We start from the raw sequence: 12635 nt of genomic DNA on the forward strand, positions 1-12635 counted from the left end.
CATGAATTTTTCAATTACTTCCTAATCCACATAGGTACCTGTATATCCTACGTTGTCCCTTGAACACCATTGTCAAAATGCTGAAAATTTATACACACTAATACGAGTAGACTTAATCTGAAAAAATATGTAAGTATATACTGTATACGTAGTGGAGGTGAAAGGGATAATTAAATAGTAATTTATTCCGAAGAAAAATTTATCTCACATGAAATAATAATTAATTCTGCATTGAAGGGAGACTGAGAACTGAAATTGTTTATTTTGTATTACGAGCATGGATGGCACTGATATATTATTGAAAGATGCTTTTCACAGGATGTTACTTTATATTTTTTTCGCATCGAAGTGTCACAATAGCGAAGGTCTTAATAAAAATGAGGTGATTCATTACATCCTAAAACTGAGAGTTTCACATTGATATTATATTAATATTAAACATATTAACAGTTCTATATTTATGTTTTTCTTTACAGTAACGGCAAACAGTTTAAACAAAACCTTGCCCAATGCTTCCTCGGACTCGGATTTGTCTCGTATTCGATCTCATCAACATGGAAAATCACCTTCTATTAGTAATGACACACCAGACGGTGGAAATAAACAAAAGGAAAATAGTCATTCTTCAACTACCTCTAAATTCCTTAAGGAGATGCAAGCTCATAACAAACATTATGTAGGAGAAAAAGTCGCTCAAGTAAGGTTACTATCTTTGTCAATAGATGACAGCACTAGGAATGGTTGTACTAGAATAATATTCAGACAAATTATATGTTATATACATCGACTTTATATTATGTATAGCTATTCAATAGTTGATATTGTTTTTGCATTTAAATTGCTAATTAACTAAATACGATGTTTATTCAAATGCTGTTGTTGGTAATTATAACTTTAGCTTTATTATGGATTGAAGATTACATCTGTAGTGCACAAATTTAGACATCTAATTATCTTTGCCTGGGTAGGTAGATGAGGTTTGAGCATAGAAAAGTAAGAGATGAAGCGAATTTAGTGTTTAAAACAAAAGGAAAGAGCGTTGTGATAGCATGTCGTATGATTATAGATTATTTGCTTTTACTATAGGATTTTATGCTAGCATCCGCGCATCTAGTTTGAATATATAACAATGCAATAAACCGGACACTGGTTTATAAAAATTTCACGGATATTAGAACATTTACCTGAAAATATACAAGATTGTCATAGCAACCACAACAAAAACATTCAAGCAGCAGTGATAATGGATGGTTTAATTTATTTAAATGATATTAGTAAAACGGAACTAAAATTAACTACACATACCAACCACTGAATTAGAAAACTTTATGCAGATGTACGTAAACGTCACTGACGCAGCATATATTCAAAATACTTGGTCACGTGCGTCTCCACGTGTTCTAGGCATGGCAACTATTTAATAATGCTGCTGGTCAGTAATCGTCAACAGTGTTGATCACAGTGGAAGAAACAAAAGCTCTCTCTCTCTCTCTGATCTCGATAAAGGGCTTATTGTGGATGTCCGTCTGGCCAGTGCAACGATTTTGAAAACAGCAAGAAGCTGTTTCTCAAAAGTTGAGATATTCCTGGTGTTTAATTCAGAAAATAATCCACTTTGCTTGTCTAAGAGGCGTAACTGTAGTCCTAAGATGAGATCACCGTCATCTGAGAAGGCTTGTATGGACAAACAAAACTACCTATGTGAAGGGAATTGAAGAGGATCGTATTGGCAGTCGCATTCCTAAACATAACCCACTGATTTCTGCGAAAAACCTGAAAGATTGTCTACAGTGGTGTCAGGAACACCGTGACTAGACACTGGAAGACTAGAAAAAAGTCGTGGTCCGATGAGTCACGGTACACTTTGTTCGGTATTGACGGTAGGCAGAGAGCTTGTTGGAAGCCTCATGAAGCAATTAACTCAGCTTGCCTTGTAAACTCAACTCAAGTTTCCGGAGGTGGTGGTGTCATAGTGTGAGGCATGTTCTGTTGGTATCGAATGGGTCACCTGATATTGTTGGAGGGTCGGATATCCTCCATGGAATATCTGAACATTGATGCCGACGAAGTTCATCCTGCAATGTTGAATTTTGATCCAGCAGGTGACGGTTGTTTCATGGACGACGATACCACTGCTCATCGCTCAAGAATTGTTCAGCAGTGGAGTGGTTCACTGAATATGACAGCGACTTCTACGATCTTACCTGGCCATAGTAAAGCCCGCATCAGAACCCCATTGAGTTTGTATATGGACATGTTAGAAACACAGATCCGGAGCAAAGTCCTCTTCTGTCAAATCCGAGCCAGTTAAAGGACTGTTCTGGTGAACGCCTGGTAAGTTGTAGACGTAGATGCAATCCGACACCTTGTGGAACTATGTCAAACCGCATATGTGCTGTAATTCGGGATAAAGGAGATCCAACAGGGTATTAAATAAAATTTTCTAATTCAGTGGCCGGTATGTGTATTATTACTGCTAATTGTGTTAGCCTCTTCGAGTCGCCGATGGAAGAAAAAAAGTTGACTTTTCAATAAATTAATGAAAAGCCAAATTGAATAGTCAAAAAGAAATCGCTTTAATATGAGTATTCCAATAATTAATAATAAAACAGTTCAGAATATTCGATTAAGTGTTATCAGTCAAAACAACTAAGTTTAAGTTATTTGATAATGAAAGTTGCTTAGATGTTTATGGCATTTTTAAAAAGAGAGAAAAATAAATATTAGGTAAATGAATGCATGTAAACGATTACATGCCTGTCGGGTGTAATCTCAGAAGTACTATGATTTATTTACTTGAGATGAAGCATTCCTTTAGAGCATGCTGAGGAAATGAAGAAAAAAAGAAAGGTAATTGTTTTTCTGCATTTAAACATTTAAGAAAATCCACATTCATTTTTATAAAAGGTGGTTTTTCTCTTAAAATTTATTAGTTTAAATCTTACAAGATTCTAGGATATTTATCCAAGAATCTTATGAAGAAGGAAAAGATTAGTATTTGAATCTCTGTTGCTTGCCACTCTCTTCCTTTTTTTTTAAATTGGTACTTCAACCTTCTTAAACTTGAAAATTTGGGATCAGCCGGTCATCATAGAGAAACTGAAAATGTAAGCGAAGGCCTTCTTTTTTGGATGAAATTTAAATTGCTTTTTAGAGTGAATAGAAAACTTTGGATTTCATTATTTAAATTAAGGGGATATTAAATCCCACATTGTTTTAAAACAGAATAAGAAACTCAAAGATTGGAATCAGAGAGTTTCATACCGAATATAGGGTGCACCTTGTGGACAACTCGTATAGCAGAGTATATAAGTTCTTTTCGCTGTACCCTTTGGTATTAATTTGGTCTAGCTACTCACTGATGAAGCCTCAAAAAAGGCTAAAACCGGTCTGGGTAGTGACTTCCCACCATAATGTAATAACAGCATACATTTCCTAGGAAATGTGTTTTTACATTATGGAAAATACCAAGAATAGTGATCAGAACTTTACCCACCTTTGTAACGAGTTACCCGTGTTTGTACTACGTTCTAGGACTACTTGCATTAGCTCACGCTAGTATTCGCCGATACTTTTATAGTTTTTTTATACTATGTTCGGCATGAAACTCTCTGATTCCAATCTTCGAGTTTCTTATTTGGTTTTGAAACAATGTGGGATTTAATATCCCCTTAATTTAAATAATGTTTATATCGCCGAAATGAAGCCTGTTGGCTCTTTATATTTAAGTAACTTTGGATTTCATTTTAACAAGTGGAGAAAATGCATAAAGCACTCAGTGTGTCAGCGTAATTAACATGGTGTTAGCCTTCTTTAGAACATTTTCTGAATTTTATAATAAAATGATTATTGAAATCATCAGCTTATCTTTTGTCTCTGAATTTACTTCACTGCCGAAATAATATTATTTCGAATTTTTATTTCCTGGAGTATTTCGAAGCATGTTTTCATTGCTAATGGTATTTGACGCGGTGCTCATAATATTGATTAGTTTCTCTAATTTTGGCTTTCTGTTTAAGCTACTTTGAATTTTGTATTTCACCATAAAATATTTCACTTAACGTCAGCTAGCTTTTAACCTTACTTAAAGTTTCGACATTCTGAATTTTTAAGATGAAGTATGTTTCATTCCGTATTTTTGAGTGCTTCTTGAAAATTTAATTTACTAATTATCAAAGAGTGATCCTCGATAAGTGTATTTTAAAGTGCTTTGTGAATTTGGTTTCGATTTATTTTTCTAGCGAATGCATCGCTAAATGAGATAGATTCCATTTATAACGGAATATTAATATTATATTGTAAGATATTGTAAGTCACGCATTAACATCTTCACTTCAGGGAAAATTGAATCTCAATATTTTGTGTAATCTTTACATTGATAACACAGTCCAACACAATTTTTGCTGACTTTTATATGAGACTTGTTGTTTTTTACTAATTTGGGTGCGCTGATTTCAAATATCAAACCCATTTTTCTCTATCACGTCAGGTTTTTCCTATATGGCATTTTCTTTTTGCTAATTTGTAAGTTTTTGATATCTTTAAGGAGGCAGTACTGTTTAGAGGATCAAAAAAATCGATTTTTTAATATCATTTTCTGAAAGTATGTACTTTTAAAAATCTGTTCCTAACTTTTTATCAAGAAATTCGAAAATTCCCGAAGAGATAGCCTATTATTCAAAGTGGTGCGCAGATCAGAATCGGAGCGCTCACTGCTCTCGCTTGTTAGTAAACGAATAAATGCGTAAGAACCTGCAACGGCACGTACTGGCGCTTTGAATACGAGAGAGGCCGATAATTAGATACATAACTACTTAACAATATTCATTAAAAATTACAAGAATATTTATAAAAAAATAACAATTTTACTTACACATGAGTTTCAGGGAATAAATTTTTGTTTGTAGCAATTTCTGCTGTGTGTTCTGTTTTGGCAATCCCTTTGAATACTCCAACAGTAGTCGGCCATCATGTGAGAATCCCATCTTCCTTGGTACCGATCTTCCATAGTTTTTAAGTCTTGATGAAATCTTTCGCCTTGTTCATCGCTTACAGCACCTAAATTCTCGGGAAATCTATCAAGATGACTGTATAGGAAATGAAGCTTTATGCTCATGTTGCAACCTAGGCTCTGGAAATTTTCAAGCATTGTTTCCACTTGATCTTTGTAATTGCACGCTTTTTTGTTTCCAAGAAAATTATTCGCAACCATCGTAAATGAAGTCCAGGCCTCTTTCTCAATTTCGTTCATAGAGTTGATGAAATTTGGTTCTCTCATTAAAGTTCTAATTTGCGGTACATCAAATACACCGGCTTTAATTTTTTCATAACTAACTCGTGGAAATTTTTCGCATATGTATTGGAAACAGTCACCTTGTAAATCTAAAGCTTTAACATACTGCTTCATAAGACCTAGTTTGATGTGTAGAGGTGGAAAAATGATTTATTTCTCTGTCGATTAAAGGTTGATTTATAACATTCTGTTCTCCAACATTTAAGGATATTCTAAGAGGCCAATGTTTCTGACTCCAGTGTTGGTTTCTAGCTCGACTATCCCAGAAGCATAGAAAACACGGAAACTTTGTATATCCTCTTTGAAAGCCAAGTAAAAAGTTCACCATTTTAAGATTCACACAGATGATCCAGTTATGGTCTATATATTTTAATAACTTCAGAACCTTTTTAATGTCCTCATATGTTTCCTTTAAGCGGACTGAATAGCCAATAGGAATTGAGCCATATACATTCCCATTGTGTAGTAAGACACACTTGAGACTTCTGCTTGAACTGTCGATAAATAAACGTCACTCTTTTGGATGATATTGTACAACACTCATTTCAGTTAGTAAACCTGACACATTGTTACAGTAAACAAACCCACACTCGTGTTTAAAATATTGTACAAGATTACTTTCCCTGCTACGATAAAAAGTTATCTTCGTATCTTGCTCCAGTAAATTTTTTTCATTTTATCTTGAAGCTAACAATTCCGATGATTCCTTTGATAGGCCCAAATCTCTTATTAAGTCATTCAATTCCGCTTGAATGACTTAATAAGAATAAAACATTGCGGTCCAGAACTAGAAATTAAATTTTCATTGTCTAAATCAACATCCGGGTCTTGCTCCTCAAGAACATCTGGCATATCCCGATCATGCTCGTTCTCAAGTAAAGAAAGTCCTTTATAAATTGGCACGGCTATTTCATTGGAATGAGCAACTGGCCAAATTGCTGAGTCGAGATTTGGATACACAATTTTTTTCTTATTCTTCTTATTATAACCAGAAGTCTGAACTAAACAAAAATAGCAGTCATCTACGTGATTTTTCGGTTCACGCCAAATCATTGGAATGCCAAAAGCTAATTTTTGGCGTTTTCCCTTGCTCCACTGTCGTAAAGTTTCTACACATGACTTACACACTTTATTTGGAGCCCATGACTTGTCCTGATCTGCAATTTTTACGTCAAAGTATGCAAAGTACACTTTCTTAACGAAATCAGTGATATTTGTCCTTTGACTGGGAACAGTAAAGCTGCCACAAATGTAGCAGAAGGAATCTACACTATTGACACAATTTGGAGTAGTAGACATGATGTATTTTCTTCACTGCCGACTAACATGCAATTAACAAGACAAAAAAAACAGAGACTTTATTGAAACGTTATAAGCGCTCATCATACTCTCACGATCGATTAACGATTGACTGATTTCGATCGTTCTTTGTCCGCTATGACGCATATAGCATTCATTTGTTTTAGGCAGTTGTCATCGCCTACTTTTCATCACCTAAATGTATTAGGTCGGTTATCGGCCTCTCTCGCATTCAAAGCGCCAGTACGTACCGTTGCAGGTTCTTACGCATTTATTCGTTTACTAACAAGCGAGAGCGATGAGCGCTCCGGTTCCGATCTGCGCACCGCTTTGAATAATAGGCTATATCTTCGGGAATTTTTCGAATTTCTTGATAAAAAGTTAGGAACAGATTTTTAAAAGTACATACGTTCAGAAAATAATATTAAAAATCGATTTCTTTTGATCCTCTAAATAGTACTGCGGCCTAAAACTATCAAAACTTACAAATTAGCAAAAAGAAAATGCCATAGAGGAAAAACCTGACGTGATAGAAAAAAATGGGTTTGATATTTGAAATCAGCTCACCCAAATTAGTAAAAAACAAGTGTCAGATCATAATCAGCAGAAAAAAAATATTTTTTTTGTTGGCCAGTGTAATATTTTATACCATCTAAAGGATGCAGTTTCTTATCTCAAACTCATGTTTTGTGTATATTCACAATTATCATTCGTAAAACTAGTTAGGAATCGTAATTATAAGCTCATTTATCTCTAGTTCTAAAATTTCTAAATTCTAAAGGATAGTTAATTAAATCTTGAATATTTCTGAAAAAGAATCATCAGACGTATTGTAAGTCTTCAGTTTTCTTGAATCCTCTGCGACACACTTTACGAAGACTTCACTCCGCAGCTATCCTACCTTATTGTGCTTATGAGATCCTACCCAACGAAAGATTTTAAAACTGTCGTACATTAGTACCGTATACAATATTGTACCATGTTCGATAATCCGAACTCCGTCCATGACACCAAACATTTTTAGATGAAAATCATCTAGCAACCATCTAAAAAACTTTCTTAAACATACATATCCCGGTGGATTCCAACGCACAATTCATAAGGTTACAAGGATATCAGTAGTGATAAGCTTATAGCTGAATCTCTCTTGAATTTCAGAGATTTGTCACGGATCGCTCTGGATCGGAATTGTCTTCGTTTCGTTTCTGTGTCCACTGTGAATGCACAGCTTCAATGTGATCTCTGTGCATCACCAGTTTCATCGCACAAAGATCACATCTGCTACCATCTTTGTGTCACATCAACAATTAGTATTATCGATTTTAAGGGTGTCTAACTATTCCACACCCCCTTCAACTCTCATATAATTGCTGAGGTGCAGTCGTTTCAGGCTCTTATTATATTCACATCATTTTGATGTTGATAAAGCTGTGTTTAAAACCTTTATCATGGGCTGATAAAAGTTTTAAACACAGCTCTTGATATCTGAGGGTTTCCGATGTTTATTTCAAAGCATTTAACGTGGAATACGGTAATTATAAGTGACTGAATTAGTTCGAATGCAAATGAAATTATGAGATCTGTGCGCCTCTTTCTTTTCTGAGTGGATCTTTCCAATTCCTAAAAGGGGAAAAAACTGGTCTTTAAAAAAGAAATTCTGTCATTTCATGAATTTAAAATCGTACAAGGTAGGTTCCAAAAGCCCGTCTGACATACAAATTTCGCTCCAATTTAAAACGTCGTGTGTGACAGATAGCACCATCTATGGGGAGCTTAGTGAACCAGTTTCAACTCTCTACCTGCGTCATTCAGTTGGAGGCACTCGTTTGACTAACACGTGGCACGCTAATTGGCTGTAATGTTAAAACAATTAGTACTGCATTGTGAAATTTTTCACCAAAGAAGAGCTTTCTCCAAGTGCTATCAAACAGCGATTGAATGGTGCTTATGGAGGAGTTTCTCCTTCATATTCCACCATAAAAGAATAGACCAAACAATTTCGCCTAGGAAAAGAGAGAGCATCGAAGATGATCCTCGTGATGGCCTGTAAAAGTGATGACTGAGGAAGATGCTCTTGTTGAGGAGGAACTGCTGAATGACAGACGGCTGAAGCTCAGAGAAATCTTAGCAACGTCGGGATTCTATAACAACCATCTTTCGTATCATTTACGAGAAGCTTCACATTACGAAGGTCAGCGCAAAGTACCCACCTTGCGCTGACTTCTCTCTTCAATTCGGAAGGAGCATCTTGTGACCTGTTCCCACGAGTTTTTAGAGCTTTGTCAAGGGAATCAGAGAGAAGTTCTGGAATCCATTGTCACCGAGGATGAAACCATGGTCCTTTATTATGATCCTCTTTCCAAAAGGGAATCCATGGAGTCTCGCAAACCAGGCGAAGCACCGCTGAAAAAACTCCAAGGTCATTCCGTCCACTAAGAAGATCATGGCATCAATCTTTTGGGATTGCCAAGGAATTCTCTTGATTGACTTCACGAAAGGAATATCACCGTGAATGCAGAATATTATGCTTCACTCCTGCACAAACTGCGTGATGTCATAAAGGAGAAAAGACCAGAAATGCTGAGTCATGGTGTTCTCCTGCTTTACGACAATGCTCCAGTCCATATGGCTATTGTTTCGAAGGCTGCAGTGAAGGAACGTGGCTTCCAGGAGATTGAACACCCACCCACCCAACAGCTCAGATCTAGCACCCACTGACTACTTCCTCTTCTCAAAACTGAAGAAAGTTTGCAGATGACAATGAGGTGAAAGATGCAGTTTTGGACCATTTTGCAGACAAAAGTACAGACTATTTTTTCAAGGGCATAGAAATAATAATTCAGAGCTGTGAAAAGTGTGGTGGGAGATTACGTTGAAAAGGGACGCAGTTTTTTTCTTTCTATCACATTTAAATGTTAGTTAGGCCGGAAACTTATGGAACCGCCCTCGTACACTTGGATATTATGGGATATTTCTAAACGAAAAGATAATAAATATTCGTTGTTATTTGATAGTCAAGTAAAGAAACAACGTCTGCCGATGAATCTTGAAAACGTTTAGAAAATAAAACACAAAAATTAAAATTTTCGGCATCAGTTACCTAGATATAGATTTCACTATCATGATAGCTATTTTCCAGTATTACCCGGTGCTGGCAATGAAACCCACCATCTAAATCGCTAATAAAGGGTGAAGATACTGCGCTCTATGTTACAGTTGGTGTTGTTGAAGTAGTGCAACTAGGCTACTCATGCTGACGGTTTGTATTTTCGTAAGTTCTTGGTCACTCGTGAAAGTTTTAAGAGTAAATTTATTTACTTATTTGGATATAAAATAACAATGAATATTTCCTGTTTCTTCATTTAATAGTTTATATTCCTTTTCTTCAATTATAATAATCTGTGAACAACGTGGCCGATTTGCCGAAATGACGCTTTTACGGCAATTAAGTAAGATAAATAACATTTCATAAATGAAGTTAACGGTAGAGTTTTCTAATCAAATAATTTTCGATTTTGTTTCCTGCAAAACAAATTGATTTTCTAAAAACACATGAGCTGTGAAGGTATATCCTGTGTACGATCTTCAACTGTCTAACTACCTTAGAGAATTATGGTCGTAGTCCCTTTTGATTGCCTTTTCCCTTATATGACTGGCTCCGATGGATAAAAATGATTTCGCTAGATGACGATTTTTCACAAAAGATTTCAAGAGTTTTTGCTAAATAAAATCTGTACTATTTGTTTTAACTCATCTTAAGAAAGCATAAATTAAAACCTCTGAATTGGCGTGAAGGAATGTGTAATTTCTCTTCCGATGATTAATAATAGCAGTAATTCGGGTTCATGAAACTATGTTGAAAATATAATTTAGCTAAAAAAAAAAGCAAAAAACTTTTCCCCTGTGTAATTTTATATTAAATAATCAATTCTTCCAGTTAGCAAATCAATCCTTTACTATCTTCTGTCATTGTTCAGATCGTCAAATAAACGTTGACATTAAAAATAATGAATCCCCCGATATCGTGCCTTGATATTGACAAAATTTCAACCCCCCCATAGACTACATGTTTTAATGTCGTTAAATAGGTCTAATAATCACAATCACATGATATTTGTTGTGTAATCTTTTATTACCCTGAACTAATTTTAATTATATTTTTACTTTTTAATTTGTTTCATTCTACTTATAATTAGAAGCGCCTTAAATCCTGCTCCTAAAGTGTACTAACTTACCGAAGATGTCTATGTTGTACGTAGACAGCAGAAGATGTATAAGGCATAAGAGCAGTATAAGAGATGGATCAAGTGTAAGCATGAAGGGCTGTAGACTACGTACATCCCTTTACTCCACCAATTAGGCCACACTTGATACACTGATAAACATGATTTTTTTGCATATTGGGCTTTTGACCCAATTATCGCACTGAATTTCAATCACCCCCACACATTTTTGATTACTCAAAAAAGGCTCTTTTCTAGGAAGTTTCCATCGACACATACCTAAAGTTTATGTCAATGTTAAAATACTTGGCAGAGTGAAAAATCACTTCTGTTCTGAGTGCAAAAGCGAAGATGTTTCTGTCATTGAGCAATTTAATCACATGTTTTTACGCTTTAAAGTTAAAATGCACGATTTGTTTTCAGTCATGCTAAAGTGGCAAAGGATTGCCCAAAGAAAAGCGTAGCCTATAAACACAGGACTCGATTACATTGTCATCTTTATGGTTTTTTATAATTTTGCAGGCTTCCCAACTTAGGAAATTAGTACATAATTAACTGGACTCCTGAAACGTCCTTTAAAAAATGGAATGAAATCAAAGATCCTAATTTATAAATAGCTACAACAAGATTGCGCTTAAAAGGAATAAAATGACTTGTAAAAAAAAAGTACATCAGTGAGGTCTCTGAATGAAAGGGTTTCAGTTTACTTACGACTATCTCAAGTTGATTGCGGTAATGAATAGAAAGCAATCGCTATGAATGGTCCCTGGTAACACTTTATCAAAACTATTATGAAGTAGCAGGAAAGGGCTGTCCTCAATAAAAGCAGAACTGAAATCTTCGCCTCTGTCAAATTTTGTATTAATTTTATTCGAATTCGCTAATTTATATAAAAAAAATTGTAACGAATTTGATCGCAATAGTTTTATCCTATATATAACGGAAATAATTATTTCTAATTTTTTTCCCGAAAAGATGTGATTAGTGGAAAAGAAGTTTCCATAACATTCCGATTTATAACTCCTTAATAATTATAATAAATAGCTTAAATACCGTTTATCAAAGAAATGCATTTATAGAAAGATTTTAAGTGTAACTAATTTATATTCTAAACATTTTTAAACCTGGATGCAAGTAGGTTCCTGCAATCTACATCAAGATCCGATAGACTACAATCATTGTTTTTGCAGAGTGCGCTCCGTACGGAACATGACTGCTTCGATCAGGTTTTGATTTGTCAACACAAAGCATCTGCCTGTTTTTACTAATCTGAAACTCAATGACTCTGGTCAGATTTTCTGATAGATTTCCCCCCACAATGCACTGCGCGTCATGACACGCAATTCGTTGTACTGACACAGGAAGACCGAGTCTCTTGCAATTCTGTCAGTGCAGGCAAAGCTATCTTTTCACTGAAATTAGATTTGCTGTCTCGGACGTAGTGGGAGGTAACAGGCCAGCTGGTAAACATCCATCCAGCTGAGACATTGTCTTCTTGTCATACTTACCTATTTGTTAACTCGAAATAACCCTAACGTATACAGCGAAAGCAGAATTATTTATATCATGATATTTCTGCTTGACTTAATAATGTAAGAAAAGTAGAAATGTCTCTGCGTGGTTTTATTCGTGTTATTATTACACGCTGAATGTTTGTTTACTAATCTATCAGATAGATCTGTAACTGACATTCAGTTCGGTTCAGTGTTATCTAATGGACTGATGTTCGTTTATTCGAGCAGTTTTTTTTTTTCATAGGAAACTAACCAACTATGCCATCTTCGTGTGAATACACTTGTTTCAACTCCTCAGTAAACGAA

At 35.2% G+C, this 12635-nt stretch overlaps 1 protein-coding gene across 1 annotated transcript in view; it reads left to right on the forward strand.

Annotated features, from left to right (window-relative positions):
- The window catches only part of LOC150100445 (voltage-gated inwardly rectifying potassium channel KCNH6-like), a 477512-nt gene that overhangs the window by 205094 nt on the left and 259783 nt on the right, over positions 1 to 12635 (forward strand). The window contains exon 5 of the mRNA XM_090402922.1: positions 477 to 697. Within this exon, the coding sequence (XP_090259048.1) occupies positions 477 to 697 (221 nt within the window). The remainder of the gene's footprint in view (positions 1 to 476; positions 698 to 12635) is intronic.

The sequence above is a fragment of the Typopeltis vanoorti genome, chromosome 13 (assembly GCF_054136105.1).
Source record: "Typopeltis vanoorti isolate ZY-2024b chromosome 13, IOZ_Tvanoo_1.0, whole genome shotgun sequence".
NCBI lineage: Eukaryota > Metazoa > Arthropoda > Arachnida > Uropygi > Thelyphonidae > Typopeltis > Typopeltis vanoorti.